At 42.2% G+C, this 23,700-nt stretch overlaps 2 protein-coding genes across 4 annotated transcripts in view; both read left to right on the plus strand.

Moving 5' to 3' along the window:
* The window catches only part of TBC1D14 (TBC1 domain family member 14), a 65,498-nt gene extending 50,049 nt beyond the window's left edge, over positions 1–15,449 (plus strand). For all 3 annotated transcript variants that reach the window (XM_041402975.1, XM_041402977.1, XM_041402976.1), the window contains 3 exons: positions 866–975; positions 10,639–10,897; positions 12,117–15,449. In XM_041402975.1, coding sequence (XP_041258909.1) covers positions 866–975; positions 10,639–10,897; positions 12,117–12,182 — 435 coding nt within the window. In that variant the 3' untranslated portion in view covers positions 12,183–15,449. The remainder of the gene's footprint in view (positions 1–865; positions 976–10,638; positions 10,898–12,116) is intronic.
* Positions 15,450–16,995: 1,546 nt separating this feature from the next.
* TADA2B (transcriptional adaptor 2B) lies at positions 16,996–22,062 on the plus strand. The gene is made up of 2 exons (XM_041403036.1): positions 16,996–17,269; positions 18,539–22,062. The coding sequence occupies exons 1-2, from the start codon at positions 17,000–17,002 to the stop codon at positions 19,529–19,531; spliced, it is 1,263 nt and encodes a 420-aa protein (XP_041258970.1). The 5' UTR covers positions 16,996–16,999; the 3' UTR covers positions 19,532–22,062.
* Positions 22,063–23,700: the final 1,638 nt, after the last annotated feature.

A 23,700-nucleotide genomic window follows, 5' to 3' on the forward strand; every position in this document is an offset into this window, starting at 1 on the left:
TACTTTGAAGAAATCACAGCCTTTCTTTATTGCTTTTATTGGGATTTGTATTACTGAATCATTCAAGGACTTTGCTTAACTTTTCTCCCTATAGTATTAGACAGTGATTAAATAATCTTTTGTTTTTAACTCTTACTTGAATTGGAAGATATTTTTAACATGTTCTCTGTTATGAAATTTGACTAAATACTTGAATTCTAAAATAGTATCAAAGTCTTTGTGTTAAAAGCAATGAAGTTCAGGGATTGTAATGTCAGAGTTACAAACTGTTTCTCTTGCATAAATGTTTTGTCCCAGTCTTTGATTTTTTTTGTGTGAAACTTGTATCTTCATTTTTGCAAAAGAAATGCCTATTATCTAAATGTAGAATGTATAGATTACATTGGTATTAGACTATTAGAATAGCTTTGGTATTAAATTGTGATTTATGACTGGAATATACTGGACTCTTCACTGTTGCTGTGGAGTATTAACATTATTTTAGTTTTGTATTTCATTATGTTCCATTGGGTCTTGGATTTTATTCAGTATAATATTAAATTACTGCCACAAGCATAAAACACCATTCTGTTGTAATTATTTTGAGAAATCAGCCAAAAACTTCTCTCCTGCTGGTATTTTTCTTTCCAAAGGAAGCTGGCCAAGACCCAAAGAAAATGGTACATTGTGTAGTATGAGAATCATATATAGAGTGGATATTAAATTCTTAGTGCTTGCAGATGCTGCCTTTTATGCTTAGCTCTTTATAGTATCATGTAATTCATTGATTCTATTTTTGAGAGTGTTAATCCTACAACAGATAATACATTTAAGCTTATTAATAACACAGCTAACTGCTTGTTTTCTCCCTGTTATATTTTCCCAGATGTTGACTTACTTTGCTGCATTTGAGGTATTCTTTGAAGAAAATCTGCCAAAGTTATTTGCCCACTTCAAAAAAAATAACTTAACTCCAGACATCTATCTAATTGATTGGTAAGACATTGAAAGAGTAATTGCTAAGTTGTGTGACACACAGCTCTGTGTCAGTGTTGATGACAGAAATGGAAATGTTCTTACCTGGTTTAATATTGTTCTAAGACTGTGGCTTTATTTTTTGTTCAGTACTTGAGTTGTCAGTCCCAATCATTCCCACATACTTCTGTGATGTTTATAATTTGCCTAACCTTTATTACTGTACTTGTGTCAAGTTGGAAGCTTATTTTGAAATAATGCTGGCCTGAGAAAATTTGTCTGTTGCACGTGCAGGTGTGTACCTGGGTTGTATATTCAGAAAATATTTCCAGTCTTGCATGTGAAATATATACTTTGTCCTGCACAGATCAGAAAAAGCATAATTGAAACATTTGTCCGTACAACATAAAACTCAAAGCTACAGAAAAGCTATTCCACTTAGCAGATGGGCAATTAGAGTCTTTTTATTAGATGAAACTGTCTTTCCTTTAAGTTCTAGTATAATCACAACATTTTTCTTAGAGAGGAAAAAGACAAAGATCTTATTTGCACTTCTGCCAAATTTCAGTGAGGCATTGTGTACTCCACATTGAGCATTTGCATTTATGCCTATCAGACCTTGGTTTGGGGCAGTTAAAAAGTCTCTTTTCAGAAAGACTTGGTTATCGGTTTTGGGATGACATGAAAGATTTTTTGTGAAAAATTGCTTTGCCCTTACATAGTAGACACTTTCTTCTGTTCTCAGGTACTTGACAAATACCTTAAGCAAAAGAACAAATGCCCAGTGGTAACACTGGGATCTTTTTCTTGAGATTAATAAGCTGTTCTTTTGGAAAATATTTGTAGTGTTAATGGGATTTTATCTGAATGTCTTTGGCCGTATCCTGATCTTTAAGACCTGGTTGGTAGCATTCAACATGTGGCTGATCCCTTAGACAAACACACATTTAAAGTAAATCAGTCCAATACAAGCTTGAAATTTGAAAACATTAATTTTCATAGGAAGATCATAGAATTTCTGAGGTATTGGAACAGTCCTCAGAGATCATCTAATCTAAACCCACTGCTCAAAGCACAGTCAGTTAGAGCAGTTTGCTCAGGACCTTGTCCAGTTGGGTTTTGAGTATCTTCAAGGAACAAGACTCCACAGTCTCTTCAGGCAACTCTGTTCCAGTATTCAACCACCCTTGTGGTTAGCAAGTTTTTTACTTTCTTATGTTTAAAATGAAATTTCCTGTATTTAATTTTGTGCTTGTTGGTTCTTGTCCTTTTTCTGGATACACTGGATACAACTGTTTCTGTCTTGTTTTCATCCTCCTATCAAGTGATTTTAGGTATTTAGGGCCAAGCCATCTCTTCTCCCAGCTGAGCAGTACCAGCCTGCTCAGCCGCTCCCTCTGTGTCACATGTCCAAGCCTTTCATCACTTTCATGGTGAGCTGGACTTGCTCCAGTATATCCACATCTCTCTTGTACTGGGAAGCCCAGAGCTGGCTTGTCAGTGCTGAGTAGAAGGATGAGCTGCCTTGACATGCTGGCAGTGATGTTTCTTTTGCAGCCCAGGAGTTTGTGAGCAATCTTTGCTGCAAAGGCACATTGCTGGTTTACATCCAGCTTGGTGTCCACCAGAACCTTCCTGTCCTGTTCTGCAAAGCTGCTTTGCAGCCAGTTGACTTTCCAAATAAACTTGTGTCTGGGCTTACTTCCTACCTATGTGCAGGACTTGGCATTTCCCTTTGCTGGACTTCATGGGACTCCTTTTGGCTCATTTCTCCAGTGTCTCAAGGTCATTGTGGAGTGACATCAGCCACCAGCCTTCCAGTTTTATATCACCTGTAAACGTGCTGTGGGTACAGTCTAACCCATCATCTAGGCCCTTAATGAAGACATTTACAAGCATTGGATGTTTATCAAACCCTGAAGTACACTAGTAGTGGATTGGCTCAAAACTATACTTCATGCCACTAAATGACAACCTTCTGAGCTTGACAGTTCCAGCCAGTTTTCAGTCCACCTCATTGTCTATCTAATCTGTACTTAATTGGTTCATCAGCAAGGATTTTATAGGATACAGTGTTGAAAATTTTGCTAGCATCAAGATACACAATGTCTGTTCCTCTCCCCTCTTCCACCAAGCCAGTCATCTCACTGGATAAGCTATCAAGCCTGTTTGGGCATGATTTTGCTTTCATAAATCCATCCTGACTTCTCACAATCACCTTTTTGCCCATAATATGTTGTGAAATAATCTCCAGGACTTTTTCTTACATTATTTTCTCAGGGATGGAGATGAAGCTGACTAGCCTGTAGTTCCCTGGATCCTGTCTCTTGAAGATAAGAGTGACATTTGTTTACTTCAGGTCTTCAGGAACTGGGATGTTTCAAAGATAATTGAAAGTGGCCTCACAACAACACTAGACAGTTTCCCCACACACTTGTATATGCCAAATTTATTTAAATGTTCCCTAATATGATCCTACTCCAGCTAGGGTAGGGTTTCCTTATACTAGGCTTTTCCATTGATCTGGAGGACCTGAGATTCCTAAAGGCAAGCCTCAGTAAAGACTGAGATGAAGGTGGCAGTGAGTACCACAGCTGTCTGCATGTTCTTTATCACTGGGTTCCTTGCCCTGTTCAGCAGTGGGCTCATGTTCCTCCCTGAGTCATTTTTTTTTCCCTGCAGATGCAGGAAAATCCTTCTTGTTGTCTTTGATGTCCAGTGGTTGATTCAACTCCAAACAGACTTCTTGTGCTGCCTTTGCTTGATTTGCATGGTTTCTTTACGCCTCTTGCACAGAGGGTGGTGTAACATGGGCATTGTGACTTGGCTGTTACACTGGGATTAAATTTTAATGCATCATGTGTAGGGGAATTGTTGGGGGTTGTAATGAATAGGTTCATTTCTCCCAGCATTTAATGGGAGAAATACCATGGGAAAGAATTCGTGACTGAAGGCTGGGAATATTAAACTGAAGTAGATCTGTGCACAGAGAATAGAAAAAGTACCAGGATAAGATAGAAGGGAAGAAAAAGAGCAGAGGCAAGTGTGTTCAGTGGTAAGAGGAAAGATGTTGAAATTGTATGCCTCAGTGTTGTGAAAGCCTGTGTGTGGAGAAAGCAACTGAATAAAAGGGACATCAGCCTAAGATGACTGTAGTAAACATGTGGGAGAGTAACTGGATAGACAACCCTGAAATCACCAGGTTAGTGTATTTTTAATGGACAATAATGTCAATAGCAGTCAGAAATTACATCAGCTTTTAACATGATGAGGATGGTCACGTTACCAGCAGGGACACAGACTAGGCAGAGATATTTAATGCTGTATTCACTTCGGTTTTTAACGATGATGTGCTTTGGGGGTCCCAGAGCCCTGAGCTGGAAGACCATGGCTGTGAGGATGATAAACTTCCATTCGACCCTGAACTTGTGGGATTTGCTGCTCCAGCCTGGTGGGATTTATCTGCCCTATGGGGCCTGATGGGATTCATCCAAGAGCTGGCAGATATTATCACGAGATCTCTCTCAATGATTTTTGAACAGCCTTGGGAATCTGGAGAGGTTCAGTTTGTCTGGAAGCTGGCAGACATTGTCCTGATTTTCAAGAAGGGTGTCTCTGGAAACAAAAGGCCTGTCAGAGTCACTACAGTGACAGGTAAAATTATGGAGCCATAAGGTTATTCTGGAACATATTGAAAGACACCTGGAGGATAGCACAGCCAGCACAGGTTCACGAGGTAAAAGCCTTGCTTCACAAACTAAATTTCCTTTTATGACAAGGTTATTTACCTAGTTGGGTAGATGTGATATATTTAGACTTCACTAAAGATTTTGATACCATCTCCCAGTAACCTATCCAGATTCTGCAGCTGGGATGGAGCAATTCTGGATGTACAGATAGACTGGGAATTAGATGCTGGAAAGCAGCACTATAGAAAGGGACCTGGGGGTCCTGGTCAGTGGGAAGTTGAATGTGAATCAGCAGTGTCCTGGCAGCCAGGAGGGCCAGCCCTGTGCTGAGGGACATGAGGCACAGCATTGTCAGCCAGGACAGGGAGGGGATTGTCCTGCTCTGCTCTGCACTGGGGCAGCCTCACCTTGAGTGCTGGGGGCAGTTTGGGGCACTGCAATGTAAGAAACAGGGATAACTATTAGAGTGTCCAAAGGAGAGCATTCAAGATGGTGAATGGCCTTAAGAGGACGCTGTGTGAGGAGTGGCTGAGGTCACTTGGTCTGGTCTGCCTAGAGGAGACTGAGGGGAGTCCTCACTGCAGTTACGGCTTTCCTGTGAGGAAAAGAGCAGGGGCAGGCACTGATCTCTTCTCTGTGGTAACAGTACATGAAGCTGTGGAATTCAAATTAAATATTAGGAAAAGATTATTCTTCCCAGAGGGTGGCTGGGCACTGGCACAGGCTCCCCAGGAAAGTAGTCAGAGCACCAAGCCTGGCAGAGTTCAGCTTTCAGACAGTGCTCTCAGGCACATGATGTGATTGTTGAGGTGGCTCCTGTGCAGGACCAGGCACTGGACTTAACTCAGGGTATTCTGTGATACTATGGGTTGCTAGTTGGATATGATGCTGTTATAAAAAAGGTGGTTGCTATGTAGGAGGAACTAAAATTGAGCAACCTCATGGTACAGGCATGTTAATATCATGGTATTGTTTAACTTTGCATTGAAAAGAAGAAATCCTGAGAAACAGTACCAGAAATTAGAGATTTAGAAAAAAAGACTGTTTTGACAGAAGGTTGAAGGTTTACATGCCCTTCAGCAATTCTGCTTCGATAGAATACTCTTTATTGTATTTTCTTGAGTAAACATTTACATGATTAGTTGTTCTCTCTTAGTATATATATAGGGAAAAAACCAAACACAAAACCAAAACAAACAAAAAAGAAAAAATCACTGACTTGTGAGTCAGTCACAGAAGAACTGAATTGATCAAGTCTGTCCTGAAGTGTTACTGAAGTCTTGAGGCATATCAGGTCCCCCTTTTGTTACCTCTGTTAAGGTGTCTTTCAAATGCTCTTAACAGCACCCACAGAGGTGTTGTTAAGAGCATTTGAAAGGCAGTCAGTGAGGAGTGACTGTGGATGGTGCTTCTCAAGGTCTTTGCATCAGTGAACTGACAATTAACATTTGCTGACTATCTGCATCCATATTCAAGCTGTTTATTTTAATTCCAAGGTCAATTTACTGTGTCCCTTCCCATCCCTGGAGAGTTACAGCACTGATCTTGCACAGGAATTTAGGCTCTTCGAGATAGGCTTGCCCAATACTGTATTAAATTTTTTCACACTTGTCTTGAGCTACACAGCTCATACTGCTCTGTCCTTAACTTTGTTAGACTGTAAAGGTTTTATGTATGTAAAACTTACATATTTTACTTAAATATATGTGTAAAGGTATTTGTGTGTGTGTGTGTGTGCATGCATATACATACTTTCTACTTCAAAATACCTGGATTCTGTAGGAAGCAGATTTAGATTTTTTTTTTCTTTAAATTGCCACCAGGAGTGTGGCTGCAGTGTATTTCAAGTCAGGGAAGAATATGGTACAGCATTGCTTTGAGTAGGCAGACCTTTTGCTTGTAGGTAAAAATCTCTGTGAAACAGCCTTGCTCTAACATTACTTTTATTGAAATGAACATTTGCTCTGAGCTCCAAAGGGATGCCTGCTGCTATTCCAGTGGCTGGCGTGGCTACTGCGCAGGCATGTGTGCAGTAAATCTCTGCTGGTGCCAGCTCTGGGGGGCTCCAGTAGCCAGTGCTGCACAGACCAGTTGCTGGGAAACCTTCCACAATTAGAATGGAGACAACTAGTCTGCTTTGTGCTTCTTCCTGTCACCTGTGCTGCAGGGAACGGCAGTAAAATCGGTGTGCTTCAATCATTTTTGAAGGGATGTGTTCCAAGAAAAAGAATTGCTGTAGGTGGACCCAGCTGTGCAGGTTTTCTTGGAGCTGGTAGAAGACTTAGGAAGGAGAGCCCCTCTGCCAATTTAGTTCCACTGCTGCCATCTGTGATGGGAAAACCCCAAGGACTGAATAGTTTATTAAAGGCACTGTGACATGATTATTGGGGGATACCTGCCACAAGCAAGGCATCTAATTTAAAAAGGACCCCTGTGCTTTAACCCTAAACTCCAACTGATACATCTTGTAGAAAGAATTCAAAAACTATATAGGGTTTTACTTTTTTTTGGTGAGTATAAAGGGGATCAGGTGTGAAAAAACCTGCAGTCAGGTTCACAAAGAACAGAGGGGAAATAGTGTGTCTGAATAGCCCAGTTTTGGCCTCTCACTCTGTCAGCTGATGTTCTGCAGGCTCTTGTGAGCAGAGTGGAATGTGGATTTGCCAAGGACACATGCTGTCTATTTATGGCCTGCTGCTGCTGTACAAACACCTCTTTATCCCTACTCAGGAAAATGATTTTGGCAATAATTATAGCCAAGGGCTGTGTTTGTACTGATGGATTGATCAGTAGTTCTTTAGTATTATATGAAGTGTGATTGTGCTCCGTGAACATGAAGTTTCAGTTTACACTGTGTGCTTGTTAGGATAAAGGTCCAAGCCACTTTGTGTGGCCGTTCTTAGTGGGCACTTCCAGTAAAGTATAAATTGTATAAATGTGTTTTCTGTTACTTTGAGAAAAGCATAGTCCATGCCCCCCAGAAAATCCTCTCTTGCAGTCAGCATTTAATTTCTTTTTTCCAAATAAGAAATGAAAGAAATACTTCTACTTTCTTTTAGACAGTAATGATTTTAAAATTTACAGACATGGGAGAGGAATGTGTAATACAAGAATACATAAGATCTGATTTGCATCATTGTTGTGAGTTGCCAATCCAAAATTTGTCCTACCTGTCTGCATTGCTCTTGCTGATATCTTATAAAGACTTTTTAATTAGAAAGAAAAGAGAAAAAGGAGAGGGGGAAGAAAAAGCAAAGGAAAGAAGAATGGAGCTTATGATTATCATGATGTAGCAGTGCTTTGCTTTCTTGGTGACTTTATGGTCATGTGCTTTTGCTGTGAGCAGCAAGCTGGGACTTCACGCATCTACCTCAAAGTACACTTTCATCAGAAACAGGGCCAGGGAGGAGCAGGAGCATCTGGTGCTTCTTCTCTTCCTCTTCCAAGCAGAGGAATGCCAGGAGCCTGCACCTGCATTGCTCTGACACTGGACATCTCTGTGTGTTAGCTGTGTTGTCTGCACCTGCAACTTAGAGTGGGTTGCAAGAGAGCTGCAGACAGAAGTCACGCTGCAGTACAGTGACAGCAAGTCATGTGCAAGGAGCGTGCCAGTGCTGCTGAAAGATGCTGCTGGAACTCCCTCAGTCTGGCAGCTGCTTTATTACTCCAATAAATTCCAGCTGAGTTTCAGACCAGTAGCTCAGATATCTAAGAAAAAATGTCTTTCAGTAGGAAATGTTTGAAGGGATGAAATGCTGTTCTAAGTAGTGATTCCTACTGGCCTTTCACTGCTTATTCTAGGAGGCCCAGTCTCTGCTGTTAGGTCTTGAGGCATTAATTTCATGCAAATAGTAATGAAAGTTAATTGCCTTGTTAAGTGCAGATAGCACTTCATTCCAAATTATGAAGAGCTCAATGGCAAATACCTTTCTTGATGTGACAGCTTTTTTGATGCAAGTAAATCCTTTCATACAAAAGAAGTGTTCTTATAAATAGTTCTTTCTTTTGACAGTTAATTTTCTGCATAGTTGGAGATTTAATACAATTGGGTTATTCAGGTTAGGTCTGAATCATGACAGAATAATGGCTTTTGTGAATAAAACCAGGTCTATAAAGTTGGCATTGTTACTTATCTTTAACCAGGACTTGTTTCTGGCTGGGTGTTTGCCTGCTACTTGGTCACCAGGAAAGGACTCAGTTGAATTGCTTCCTATTACACTTTTCCTTTTAAATTGAAAACCTGTTGCTGTTTCCTGTCTGTGTACAACAGAAGTCTTAATTCTGCCATGTAGGTATTCTGTGGCAGTACAGTTTTATATGGTCTGCAACAGTTCAAAAAGATTGAAAGAGTGTACAAAGTAAATGAAGTTTGCAGTGCAGGATCAGCTAGTAACCCAAAGAAAGAGCTTGTATAGTGCTCATCTTACACCTTCTTCATGTATGTGTGATGAACAAGTATTTGGGTTTTGCATCCCAGACCTATACTTCTTGTTTATTTTATAATTCTAACTTAGCTTTTTGGAGAACAGGATTTAAAATGTTTCCATTTGTTATAAGAAGATTGCAATGAGATATAAAAATAGGAAAACCAGTAAAATCCTAAGGACCTTAAACCTGCAATTCACTTGTCACCTGAATTTGTGCAAATGTTCATTTCATCAGGATGTTAACCAAATTAATGTCTTTTCTCTTTTTTCTAAAGTGTAGTGATTCACACAGAAGCCATATACTTTACAACACATCATTGAATAAACTTTTATATAGTAAAAAGCAGAGAATGCAGAAAGCCTTTGATTATTAGACTTTCCTGTGAAAATACATTACTTCATTTTCTATACCTATATATATATATATGCATGTGTATATATCTGTTCCATTTTATCTTTTTAATGTGAATCCAGATTTCCCATATAAAAAATTGGAAGTGATAGAGGGTAGTTTTAAACATGTGAAAACTACTGTTCAATTCAGCATACTTCAAAAGGAGTTTTTGTTAAAAGCTGTGGAAAGGTTTGATTGAAATTTGAGCCTTTGCTGACCTCTGCTGGGGAGAGAATTCTTTGCAGTTTTATAGAGATTTTTGTGCAGTGTATCTGTGGAAAAGTTATTTCTGAATTCTGAAGGAAAAAACCACTGTAATTCTTTTCCCTTATATATTGTAAAATGATTCCAGGAAATTATTCTTATCAAGTGCTGTTAGGTCATTGCTGGCAGCAGTGCTCCTGCTCTGTTGTGCAGCAAGTTGTTGGATAAAGGAGAGAGGAGGGAGCAACTTCTTGTGTCTGGCTGCAAGGCTGTCAGCATTTTGGTGAAGGAAGACAAGTGCTCATGCTTGTTAATGAGAATAGAGTTTTAGCAGCTGGGACGAGGCTGTTGCTTCTGGTATTACCCCTTCTCTTTGGGAATCACATCTGTACAGGCACACTGAGCCACCATCTTGTCACCACTGTCTACACTTCACTGGACATCCTGCCTTGCCTGTTTCTCTCAACTTAAGGGAGTTCAAGCTGATCCTTCCTCCAAAACTCATGCTCTTACTACTTTGCCTGTCAATCCAATCTGGAACACAAGAGTTAATTTTACTCATCTCCTTTATCTAAACCACAAAATGCCCATTGCCGTTTGTCTTAAGGTTCAGCATTTTTGAGTTTTTGCAACTAAAACTGCATCAATTCTCAGCTCTGAAGTGATTATTAAATAGGCCTTTGATTATAGCTGTGGTCATCACATGCTCACTGTAAAACCATGTCTATCGTTTCTTCTGGTATGATGCAAGAAAATCAAACCTAGAGACCACGCCTTAATGGTTGTACAATTTTATATTGTTTCATGGGTTGGTGTGCTGCAACTAACAGAAGTACTGCTGAAATATAAAAAGGAATATCCAATTACAAATACTTGAGAAGCCTCAAACTTACTGGTAATTGGTGTGTATACTTCTGAGAGTATCCAAGACTTCTTGTCCAATAGCTGAAAATTTTGTTCTGCCTTTCAGGATATTCACGTTGTACAGCAAATCTTTGCCACTAGACTTGGCTTGTCGTGTCTGGGATGTGTTCTGCCGTGATGGAGAAGAGTTCTTATTCCGTACAGCGCTGGGAATACTAAAACTTTTTGAAGATATTTTGACCAAAATGGACTTCATTCATATAGCTCAGTTTTTAACAAAGCTACCAGAGGACTTGCCTTCGGAAGAATTCTTCACATCTATTGCTGCCATTCAGATGCAAAGTAGAAACAAAAAATGGGCTCAGGTAAAGAGGATGTCAATCTTTGGTAACTGATGGTTTTACTTCACTCATGAAAATGGGGTTTGGCAACATCTGGAAGAATGTTTTAGCTAATGCTTGATTTTATGGGTAGGTGGGACTGTGTAGCTTACTCCGTGCTTTTAGGATACATTGAGATGAGTGGATTTCCTCAGCTTAATGTCTTCTGGAAAGGGAGAGCTCAGTCAACATTCAGATTGAAATATTGAGTGACCTTTATGAAGTAAAAAGTCACACAACTTTGAAAATTTATTAATTACAAAGGCTGCTAGCAACATTACAACTTAATACTTAAAAGCAGGAATCCAGGCTTTGGGAGAAGTTGTCAGGACATGCTATCATACAGTCATTTTAATCTTCTTGAAGATCTCTGCCTAATTTTGGTCTCCACAGAAGTGATTGCGTCTCTGACTTCTTTATTGGGATTTAGCTTGTGATTTCAAAAATTGTTTCATCTCTGTAATTTCAAGTAAATTTCAGTTTAAAGAAAAAAAGATGTGTCATCTGAATATGGAAATCATTAAGTGGCTGTAGCAGCCATTAATGTTGGAGAATGGAAACACCTCTTTTTTTTCCTTTGTTCAAAGCAGCAATACAGCCCACTTTGTGAGTCATTCCATAATAGAGCTCTGCCTATTTTATCCAACTGCTTTTTTGCAGAGAAAATGAAACGTGTTAAACATAGTGGTTGGGGCAATTCAGCAGCAAACTGGGTGTTTCTGGTTCTTTCCTTGGGTAGCAGTGCCTGTAGATGCTGGGGATTGCCAGTTTTCTCTTCAAGATGAGCATTCCTAGCCTTCACAGCAGGAGTGGCTCCACAGGTTGTTCAGTTGTCTCACCTTCCTTGAACATGTCATGTGTGCGTGAGGATTGCATTCCAAATGAATTGCCAGCCTGCTGCTGCTTCCCTTGTGGGGAAGGAGAGATAAGGGTCCTATTCTGCCAAGTACCCCAAATAACAGGCTTCAGAAGTGTGTGTTGGGGGGAGATAGAGTTTAAACCTTTGTTAAACCTGTTTCTATCCACCATGTCACCAGCACTTATGGGAGAGGTCTCTTGTCAGTGGAGAGGTTCCCTAAGTTTAATTACATTTGATAGTTAAAATAGCATTGCTCAGACATAATTGGAAACTCTTCAGAACGAATTGAGTAATTTTTTTTTTAATCTAATGCTTTTCTTCTCTCTCATTTCTTGAAATGTCTAGATACTGGCTGCTCTGCAGAAAGATAACCGGGAAATGGAAAAAGGAAGTCCTTCACTGAAACGTTAACGTTGGGTTTGCCTCCAGTGACTCCCAGGAAAAGAGCAAAAGTGGCAAAAGTATTGATTACTGTTTGACATGTATGAGCCCTGCAAATCAAAGTGTTAGTTCAGTTACATTTAGTAGTAGAATAGCCTTAAGGGGGAGAGAAGAAAATCGAGGAGGAGGAGTGAAAAAAAAACAGAAGAAAGGAAATTAGGGGATAAACCCCTTATAAATTAACCCTAGGCTTAGCCTTAAACTTTTAGTGGTATGCGCGTATGCTGTGGAGAGCATTACACATCCTGTACTTCTGATGAGGGCAGTGAAACAAAATAGTATCAAGGGTTTGGGGTTTTTCTGAATTTTTTTCCTTAGCTGTTTTAAAAGACTGAATGTTCAGCAATGTTGGTTGCTTTGACAGCTATTCCCGTTCCATTCTTAGGCAGGATATATTTCCAATACCTGTAACAGTAGCTGGATCTGGATTTTAGATAACTGGTGCTTGAATTCTAAATGATGTAAGGACCATTTCTTTAGAAATGCTTCTGATTTTATAGGATGTGGGTCCCATTTACCAAAGAAATCATGTAGACATAGAACTACATTCCTTTCCTTAATAAGAAAAAGTTAAGTAGAAAGTAAGCTTGGAAGAGAAGTCAAACTAGCAGTGCAAAACTAATTATTCTTCAAGATGCCTTGGAAATTTATTTTCAAATCCAATCTGGATGCATATGGAGGAAATTTCATTCATCAGACTAGATTGTAAACTCAACAAGAGGGTTCTGGTGTTAAGGTGGCATCATTTCCTAATTTGTACTCTCTTTCCTTGAAAGCCAAGGTCACTAAATGCACGTTTCCATGTGTCACTCTCCTGGGGCACTGCTGTTTCACCATGTTCTTGCCTACCACCCACTTACTGTGTGCCATGTGTCCAGTCATGGAGATGAAACTGGACTTAGCAGATAAACTGAGAAATGGTTAAAAGCAATTTTGGTAGCTACTTTAAACCAAGCTTTTCTCACTGGCAGAACTAAGGAGGAAGGGTGGTAGGGGAGAAGTTAATGTTTGCCAGTGTTGCTGCTGAAAAGAAAAGGTTTTGTGGAATCTCCTGAAGCTGCTGTTGATGCCTCAGTGGGAAGGTTATGTGGAGCTGATCCACAGAGTGACAAGTGAAAGAAGTTTATTGGGAAATGTGCCAGACACCATCAGGATGAGTACAAGCTGTCATTTCTGAGCGTTTTATCTGACCTCTAGTACATGAGAGCAAGTTACAGTGGCAGCAAATGGCCATTAAATAAGTCCCTCATACATTGTAGATCCTCTCTGCATTCAGGTGAATGTTGAAGGGCAAATCATGAGTGCCTCTGATTTACAAGAATGTTTATTGCATAGTGTGTAGTGTAAAACCTGTTTTATACTATTGATGATCATTGAAAAGGGAAAGGTAACTGAAGCAATATTTGTGTTAACTGTGAACAGGCGTTACTAAATCCTCCAGCTGTATGGTCAGCGGTTTCCCTGTGCTCTTCAGCTGCTTTATGCTGATTATTTTGGCATTGTCTGAATAAAAACAAGAAGAATAGTTGCACACTGCTCAACTCAACATACAGTGTAAAGGACTGTGGGACATAAAACACTGTCCTTTGGTACAGACATTATTTCTATGAGGGATAATTTGATTGTAATATTAAGAAGAGTGAGAACAAGATTCCCTGGTAAGTGAGGACTCATAATCACTTTGAAAGATGTGTAATGCAAATGCAGCCTGCAAGTCCAATACCTCATTGACCTCTTCTCCTGTCCACTTTGTGTAGCTGGTGTAATGGATGTGGTTTTTGTTGGTCATCCTAATTCCACCACAAGACATCACCTCAGTCATCACTTACTGAAAATAGACATTATGATGTGATAGGAAACATGTTAATTCACTCAGAATTTGTACAGAATTTGTCCTCCAGTGACTGGTACTTGTATGCTCCATTGCTTTGAAGTGCAATAGAAAGCAGGAAGGTCAGTAAGTGTTTTTTAATATTACTTTTTCTATTACTACAACAAATATGCCTTTCCATGAAGAATACGAGAGGCCTACCATCCGAAACATTTGCACTATGCTTTTAAACGGTTTATGGAACACAGAGATCACTTTTTCCTCAATATACATGTTTAGGTGGTACTGTAACTGGCTTTGTGATTTAAGTCTTCATTGCAACTACATTTGTATTTTCTTTTAAAGCAAGTCTCCAAGTGTGGCTCATTTGTCTGGTTAAAAAGCATTTTTTAGCTACTAGGTATCTTGGCAGCCATCGACAGCCTGTTCTTTCTCTCTTCTGAATAAGATGTTGAATGTAACAGTGACAGTGGGCATAGTTGTGGGGAAAAGGCCTGCTGCAACACTTGTGCACTGTTTGTTACTTGCAAATGTAATTACTTTGTTTTGTGATTTGATCTGTTCTTAGAAGTTGTATATATTTTCTAAATGATTTCTTTGTGTATATAAGGTATGTTCTTTAATGAAGAAACAGCAATGCAATAAGGAGCTTTGCACAGTTTATTTTCAAACAAAATACATGTGAAAAAAAATCATCTGCCTAAACATGCAACTATTTCAACTTCTCAATGACTTGATTTGAAGGTAATGCTTGAATTTTGATAAAAACAGAGCTGAGTAGTAATGGCATAGAATTTTTTGCCACTGAGCTTTTTCAAGTTTCTTGCAATATACCAAATCTCTTAATTAGCTTATACAGAAATCTTTAAGAAATTCAGGGAATTACATTAAAAAATTGAAAATATAATTGTTCAGGTACTTGAAAGTATCTGTAACAAGATGCATGAGATTTTCTTTCATGGAGCAAATGTCCCCATCAAGCAACTTTCTTTTCTTCATTTGTTTAAAAAAAAAAAAAAAGGAACTGCTGCAATACATGAAAAGTACCACTGTACATGCAGCAGATCAGAGAAACCAGAAAACTCCAGCCAGCTTTGGGATTCTTTACAATCTGCACTTTATAATAAAGCAGTTTTGCAACTTCGATCTGCAATCAATCAGTAATATTATTTCATTTAGTAAACAATTCCATTTGGAAAAAAAGGTACCTTGTAACAGCTTATTTTTGAATGTTTTAAAACAAGAATGATATATAGAGAAGTGTTGCAACATCTCCTGTACATCATGTTTAAATTGGGTTATGTAGTTACCACGTTTGTTTTGTTTAGATATGTGTATCAAACTGGAACTTTTTTCAACTGTAAATATACGGTTTTGTTAAATAAAGTCATGTAAAGTTATCTTAATCAACTGTTGTCAGTGTAATTCAGTGTAATTCAGATATTAAAACTTCCAATACTAGTCTTTTTCTTCACAGGTGGCTTTAGCAATTTTTGTCTGTTCAAAAAGAGGACTTTGGGCTATTTGCTAATTGAAGGTAGAGGACTTTTGCTGATGATTTGAAGTTCTCATCTTAAAATACCTGTTAAATACCCTGAGACATTTAGAAAATCTGATACTTACTGTGCCTGTGGTTTTATTCCTTTTCATACATCTTTCTCTGGACTAGGCCTGAGGCCTGATAAATGTGTTATGAAAAACAGTTGTAAATATATTTTTCTGTATTTTCAGAGTTCAGGAATGCTTAATACCTTATCCTGGCTTTGTTTCAAAAGAAGAAATCTTAGTTTTTTGCAAGTTTCATAATCACAAAGCATTTTTGTGCTTGAGTTAAAGCAGTGTTGTTTTACAACGCTGACATAGACAGAAGGATCAAATAATAATAAAAGAGGGGAGAGAAGGCAGTGCAACAAGAGTACGTGCAGAACACAGGCAAAGCCTCGGCTGCCATGGTTCTGGTTAACCCAGCAAGCAGCTGTCCCACTTCCTGTCACTGAACTATCTCCTGGTGTTCAGAATTTGTGCGTAAAATCAGATTTGTCCTCTCTAGCACCAAATCGATACTGAAAGAGATTTATATTCTGTCTGTTACAGGAGTTGCGCACATTTGTTCAAAACTAGATTTCGTTTTCTTTGCTTGTTTTCCCAAATAATAATTCCAAGTTTCTTCAGCCATGCCCAGCAAGGAAGGAGGAATTTGCTTTCTGGCTTTCATCTGAACGCCCCTACATGTAGGGGTCAGCCCAGCATAGTGACATTTCTGCGTTTCCAGCTGCTGACTCGGCAGCTCCACAGGACTTTTCCTGAAAGTCCTGAAGTGGTGTTCCAGTTCCAAGCACCCCACGTTTCTGCTGCAGTGTCAGGTTGTTTCTCCACAGGCTTTCAGGCTGTTTCTCGGCCCGGCTTTGTTTTGGTCAGGACATGGCTCTGCTCTGACACATGACACCCATCAGTTCAGTCTTTTCACCTTGGCTTTCAGCTTCCCTTAACTCGTTTTTCATTAACTCGTTTTTCCATGAATTCCATGTTCGATACGTTCTTTTTGATCTTCAGGATTTTATGGCAGACAGCGGAGCTCTTTCATCACGTGCTCGCAGTCCATGGAGCGCCGAGCAGTCACGGTGGTTCCAACAGCTTGCATTTCACGCCTCAGCCTGATGTTTTCAGCGTGGGCCGAGAGGAGTACAACTAAAAGAAGAATGGCTCAATTTCTTTAATCCTCCCTGCCCGGGGAAGCGGCGCTTCCCTTTGGAATGTCCCGACAACGTCGAGGCTCCTCCCGCGGGCCGGGCCCGGCCCCGCTTCCCCCGTTGCCGGGCACCCGCCGGGCCCCGCCCCCTGCTCGCGCGCGGCCCCGCCCCATGGCGGGCGGGCCGCGGCCCCGCCTACCGAGCGCGCTGCCATTGGCGGCGCGGGCGCCGGGGGCGCGGCCGCGCGCGCGCGCGGGCGGGGTAAGATGGCGGAACTGGGGAAGAAGTACTGCGTGTACTGCCTGGCCGAGGTGAGCCCGCTGCGCTTCCGCTGCACCGAGTGCGCCGACATCGAGCTCTGCCCCGAGTGCTTCTCGGCGGGCGCCGAGATCGGCCCGCACCGCCGATGGCACGGCTACCAGCTGGTGGACGGCGGCCGCTTCACCCTCTGGGGCGCCGAGGCCGAGGGCGGCTGGAGCAGCCGCGAGGAGCAGCTGCTGCTGGACGCCATCGAGCAGTTCGGCTTCGGCAACTGGGTAAGGGGCGAGGGGCGGGGGCGGGGGCGATCCTCCTGCTCGGAGCAGCGGCCCTGACACGGCCCCGGGGCGCGTCCTGCCCGCGGACCCCGGGCTGCCCCTGTCCCCGGGCGGGCTCCCGCTGCTCCCAGGAGCGCAGCCCGGACCTGCCGCTGAGGGAGTTCTGCGTTTGCCTCCCCCAGCCCGTCCGTGTCACAGCCCTTGCGGCTGCTCTTAGCCCTGCTCGGCCTTTGCCGTCGGTACCTCCCAGCTGCGGGCTGGCTGCTCGCCTGCAGTGTCCCTGCACAGCCAGACCTGTTTGAAAAGCAGCAGTAAGAAAGCATCCCGCGGTCACAGAATGGGGCGGGTCGGAAAGGACTCCAGCGGGTCATCCCGGAGCACTTCGCACAGAATTACATCCAGCCGGGTCTTGGCTGTTTCCGGTGAGGGAGGCTCCACAGCCTCCTTGGGCAGTCTGTCCCAGTGCTCGGTCACCTGCACAGTGAAGAAGTTCATCCTCCTGTACGTGTGGGACTTCCTGTGCATCAGTTTCTGCTTGTTAGCTCTTGTCCTGTTGCTTGGCACCACAGAGCAGAGCCTGGTCCATGTGACACCTCCCTTCAGACACTGATGGACTTTGGTGATGTCCCCCCTTGGTTGTCCCTTCTTGAGGCTGAACAAGCCCAACTCCCTCAGCCTGTCCTTTAAAGAGGAATGCTCCAGTCCCCCAGTCATCCTCATTGCCCTCTGCTGGACCATTTGATTCATTTTTGATTGATTTGATTTGTTGTTACTTATATTTTGCTTCATTAAATGTACAGACTTTTTAAAAACCTCAAAGTGTACAATCTTTGCAGCTTGCTTGGTTTTTAAATAACTAGAAAACAATAAAAGTTGTTACTCTTACAGTAAATACTCTTTGTTTCCACATTGCTCCTCAGCAATGTGATATAAAGAAGCAAAACCCAAACCTATTGGTACAGTTGGCTTGGGACTTGGAAAGCTTGGAAAGCTGGTTATGGTGAGCTGGTTTTGTGGGAGTGCCGTGGGTGCTCAGGAATCACCGTGTGGTGCTGTTTTCGTGGCTTACCTGCCTCCGTGCACTGCAAACGCTCATCCAGAGCTGAAATCACTGATCTGATAGAAACGGGGCCGGTATTGCCAGAGAAGTTTAGGTACTGGGAGTTGGCTTCTGAGGAGCAAGGAAAAATTCCTGCTCTTTCCCGAGCGCTCATTGTGCTGCGGACGTAATGGGAATGGTTTCATCACCCCTCCTTTTGTTCCGTTTAGGAGGACATGGCTGCTCACGTGGGCGCATCCCGAACGCCTCAGGAGGTGATGGAACACTACGTGAGCATGTACATCCACGGCAACCTGGGAAAGGCCTGCATCCCTGACACCATTCCCAACAGGGTGACGGACCACACGTGTCCCAGCGGCGGCCCGCTGTCCCCCAGCCTGACGACGCCGCTGCCGCCGCTGGACATCTCGGTGGCGGAGCAGCAGCAGCTGGGCTACATGCCGCTGCGCGACGACTACGAGATCGAGTACGACCAGGACGCCGAGACGCTCATCAGCGGCCTCTCGGTCAACTACGACGACGACGACGTGGAGATCGAGTTGAAAAGGGCTCACGTGGACATGTACGTGAGGAAACTCAAGGAGAGGCAGCGGCGGAAGAACATCGCGCGAGACTATAATTTGGTACCGGCCTTCCTGGGGAAGGATAAAAAGGACAAGGAGAAAGCTCCCAAAAGGAAGATCACAAAAGAAGAGAAGGAGCTGAGGCTGAAACTGAGGCCTTTGTACCAGTTCATGTCTTGTAAGGAGTTTGAAGACTTCTTTGAGAACATGCACAAGGAGAGGATACTCCGAGCGAAGATTCGGGAGCTGCAGCGGTATCGGCGAAATGGGATCACCAAAATGGAGGAGTCGGCGGAGTACGAGGCGGCCCGGCACAAACGGGAAAAGAGGAAGGAGAACAAGAACATAGCTAGTTCCAAGAGAGGGAAGGAAGAGGGGAAAGAAGGTGAATTTGCTGCCATTGAAAACCTGCCTGGCTTTGAACTCTTATCGGACAGGGAAAAGGTGCTCTGCAGCTCTCTGAACTTGAGTCCTGCACGTTACGTGACTGTAAAAACTATCATCATTAAAGACCATCTCCAAAAAAGACAAGGAATTCCTTCAAAGAGTCGCCTTCCCAGTTACTTAGATAAGGTACTGAAGAAAAGGATTTTAAACTTTCTGACAGAAAGCGGTTGGATATCCAGGGATGCTTCATGAAACTCAGCCGATCTGAAAACACACAGCAGAGGCCCATTACAGCCTCAAGGACTCCGTTATTTTTTCCTTCCCTCCCCAAAGATACAGAAACAGTGTCGCTTAAAAACACAAAAGAGCAAATACATAAACCTCCACAGTCATCATGATCCATGGTGGTTTAAGTAGACTTTTGCTTTGGATCATGGAAAATACTCAATTGTGAAACTTTTACATTGGATTTCACTGCTTTTGGTACATTCTTAGAACAGATTTTTTCATGTGAACTTACTCAAGTCCGGTAGTCCCAGAGTAGTTGCTTTAGTCCGTACTGTTGGATAAATGAATATCAGTGTAATCCTTGCTTTTCTTTGAAGGTAGGAGATAGTTTCATTCACTGGAAACTTTCTTCACCCTTTGTTTTGTTTTTTGTTTTTTTTGGCATAATGCTGGCAGCAAAGTGAAGCTTACAAAAGTCCTGTGCTCATGAACAGGTGAGCAGGGACTTTTGTGACCAGTGCTAAGCTTTTGGAACATTCTCCTTAGTAACTATATCCAAACAGTGGGGACAGCGGGATGAGAGTTCCTGTCGAGACTACAACAGGGGTGAGCCGTGGCAGGGAGTGCAAGGAAGGAAGGAAGGAAATGTGGTAGGTGAGATGCCTCCAGGGACTTGTGCTGTGGAGGGGGGTTCTTGAAGAGCTCCCAGCTGATCTGGGCATTGTTTTGACCTGAGTTTCCTGAAACAGACCCTTCTGAAGAGTTGATGTTTCCTGCTTGGTACTGGAGTGTCAGGAATCCCCAGCAGCTGTGGTGCTGTGCTCCAGAGGAGGGGTCAGCTACAGCAAGGTCCTGATTTGGGCCAGAAATGGCATTTTGGAGAATAGGCAGTGAAGTGTTTGGCAGAAGTTGAGAGCCTCAGGCAGCAAAATCACTGTTTTTCCTTGTTGGGGGAGCCTGCTGCTCCTCCTTTGGGATCTTACTGCTGAGCTCATAGCGGCTGAGGAGGTGTAGCTATCTCCTGAATTTCCTTGGGAAGTCAGGGAAAGGGAAGAAGATTCTCAAATAGGGCATGCTGAGATTGGCCTTTAAAAACAAAAATAACAATTGATGCAGATTTGATCAAAATGCACAAAGCATTCCCTAAGTGGAGTGCTTAACCCAGCCACTGTAGGGTTCTAATTGCACGTGCCTTGAAATGCACCAGCCCAGGCACATTGAATCTGAGTTCAGTGACAGCTACAAGAGCAGTGCACCTTGGGAGGGATCTCCTCCCGTTCTGACAGCTGCTGCCTGGAGTGCTGCTGGAGCCTGGCACCAGCTGGGATGTGACACAGCGGGAAACAAATGCCCAACCCACAGTGCTGGTCTAGTAAGATGTATTGGTTAAGGGAAAGATGGTGAAGGAGGATTAGAAAACTATTATTAAACTCATTTCGTCCTTCAATTCCCTGCTGGTATTTAACCAAATGAATAAAAACCAGTGGTTGCCATATGGAAATGGCACAGTTACTTGTGCCTGAGCCTCTCTGCTGGTCGTGTCTGGAGCAGGAAGCTGTGACTGGAGGCAGGCTGGGCAGGTCTGCTAGAGTGCAGGTATACCAAACTTGGAACCTGACTGGCTTCAATATGAGTGCAAGATCTGGAAATGTCATCTTGCTTTGATGCTTTGGGCTGTAGTCAGTGAGGATTCCACAAAATCTTAAAACAGTATTAATTCTGCAGTTTGGCAGAGGTATTCTGATCAGAACTGGGTTTCATTTAATACATCCAGCATTACCAAACTGGTGTTACCAGTGAGTTTAGCATAAAAGGGGTACAATTACAAAGCCAGCATTTCTAAGGAAAAAAACCCAAAACTCTAGTGCCTTTTTCTTTTGAGCTTATGTTCTGTCCCTTCAAAAAAGGTAAGGGCTATGTTCTCTGGGATGTAATACTTTGTTTGGCTTATCTGTAAGTGGTTTGTTGTGGCATATTCGAGACAAAATTGTCTCTTCTTGGCAGCAGTGGAGCTAACTGCAATGTGCTGAGTAGCTTTAATAACCACTTCCACCTATATGCATGTAGAAGCAGCACACAAGTTCGTAAGGTATAAACCCTTGGTTATTTTCTCTGTCCTACTCCTGTGGGAAGGAAGCTCAGTCTTTCTTTTTAGCATTCTAGTTATGCAATTTGGTTCTTCTGTAACTTGTTACTGAACTGCCATAACATGCTGTTTTGGAAGGCTCAATTCTGCATGTAGCTGGGAGTTTAAGAGAATTGTTTTGGTTTTGGTTCTTCTGGGTTTTTTTTCCCATAAAATCTGTGATTTTCATATTTCTACACTGTTTTGGCACATCTAAGTTAAACTGAAGCAATAGCATAAAGCCCATCTGAACAATAACTTAGGAAAAAATCTAGGCACCAATGAGTCATTTAAACGTTGAAGTGAATTCTGCATTTACACTTTGTAGCTTCTTAATTCCTCAACCCCTCCAAAATGTTTCTTTGGTGCTAGATGTAACTTATTGAACATCAAAATGAATGTAAAATAAAAGTATTTTTAATGTATGCAATATGGATATCAATATTTATTTTGTACTTGCAAGCTAACTCAAGGTGGTAAATGTTTGCTTTAGCAAATATTAGTCCCTTGGAACGGGCTTCCCTAGAAGCAATGTCTCGTTTTCAGCTATGCTTTTAATTTTAAAGGTGACTTGCACTAGAGGATGCTGCTGTTCCATATTTCACATGGAACTGATTTAGTCTAAGCATTCCTTTGTTAAGAGCTGCTGGTTTTCTGTTTGATTGCTTATAAATTGAGATGCAGTTAATGTTAATCCAGCAATTTACTACAGCTATGCTGCTTCTCTTCTGTGGTGAAGGGGCTGAGATGGCAAAGAGCTCTTTCAACTTGTATTTTGTGTTGATCTGGAAGTGCTTCCTGTACTGTACAAATAATCCAGCCTTCATGTTGCTAATGACAAGGTGTTTTATATGCTTAATGCTCTTGACTTTTCTAATTAAAGTTATTACTAATGATAGTATCTGTCTTAACAGCATTGATGTAAGCCTATGGGAAAGCAACACTCTCTAACCTGTTGAAAATTCTGATCTTGTGCTCTGGGTGGGGGCTGTGCTGTGTTGGAGGTCTCCATCTCACTGTGTGCCCTGCCCAGTGCTGGGCTGGGATGCTGCAGAGTTGTGGCTCCAGCCCCTCCTGCCCCTGCTCATGGCAGGCCCAGCAGGCAGTGAGAACAGTGTCTGCAGGTTTGCACTACTCTGAACTGCCTTGGAGATAAACTGAGCTCTGCCCCGGCCGCTGCATTCCCTTCCTTTGCAACTGGAAGAGGCTTCCTGAACCTTCTGGTTTACTCTTCTCACAAAATATTTTTGCCTGTGCCCCAGTCACTCCTAAGTGATGACACATTAATACTGTGAAGCAAGATACCCTGTGAGCACGTTCAGCTCATCAGCTTCTTTCTTCCTTAAAGGGAATGTTGCATTCATTTGAAGTTTACATTTGTAGCTGTGCCAGACACACAAACGCCTGTGCAGAAATCACACAAAGCCTAACTGCTGTTGTGCACACAGCATTTTACTAGATTTTTGCATTGTGTATTGGTAAATAAACTTGTATTAAAGTTTCTTTCCATGACTGATTTAACAACAATGTAGCTTGGGCAATGAGGAAAATGGCTTAAGTCTTTGCAGTAACAATTGGAGCTGCATTGTAGCTAAATGTGATGGGTGGAAATGTGGTCTGTGAGATTGCTAGTACTGCTGGTAGCTTTGTCGGGTGCTTAAGTTTCAGAACTACCTTCCTTTGTTCCTGGAATCCTTCAGTCCTCCTTCCTGGGTTATGGCAGAGTGCACAGGTGGTTGGAGCTCTCCACAGACTGACCCACTCCAGCTAAAGCCTTTCTGAGGGCAAGGAAGGGGAACCACTTCAATGAGAGACTCAGTTACCAGCTTTAAAGATGACCCTTGTGCTGAACATTAACAGGAGCTTGTGTTTAAGAACACCCCTAATGAATTGGTGTAGTCCAAAAATGACAGTTTGTGTGAAGCACTGGGAAACTCATTAACAAAACCTTCATCTGCTAGGGACCAATGTGCCCCTTGGTTTTAACTCTCTATTACAAAAACTTCTGTATTAAGGACATTATTATTACGTTTCGTTTAGATCCAGAGGGATTGGGAGTCACGGAGCA

This window comes from Onychostruthus taczanowskii, unplaced genomic scaffold (genome assembly GCF_017590055.1).
Source record: "Onychostruthus taczanowskii isolate IOZ18803 unplaced genomic scaffold, ASM1759005v1 scaffold2, whole genome shotgun sequence".
Lineage (NCBI taxonomy): Eukaryota > Metazoa > Chordata > Aves > Passeriformes > Passeridae > Onychostruthus > Onychostruthus taczanowskii.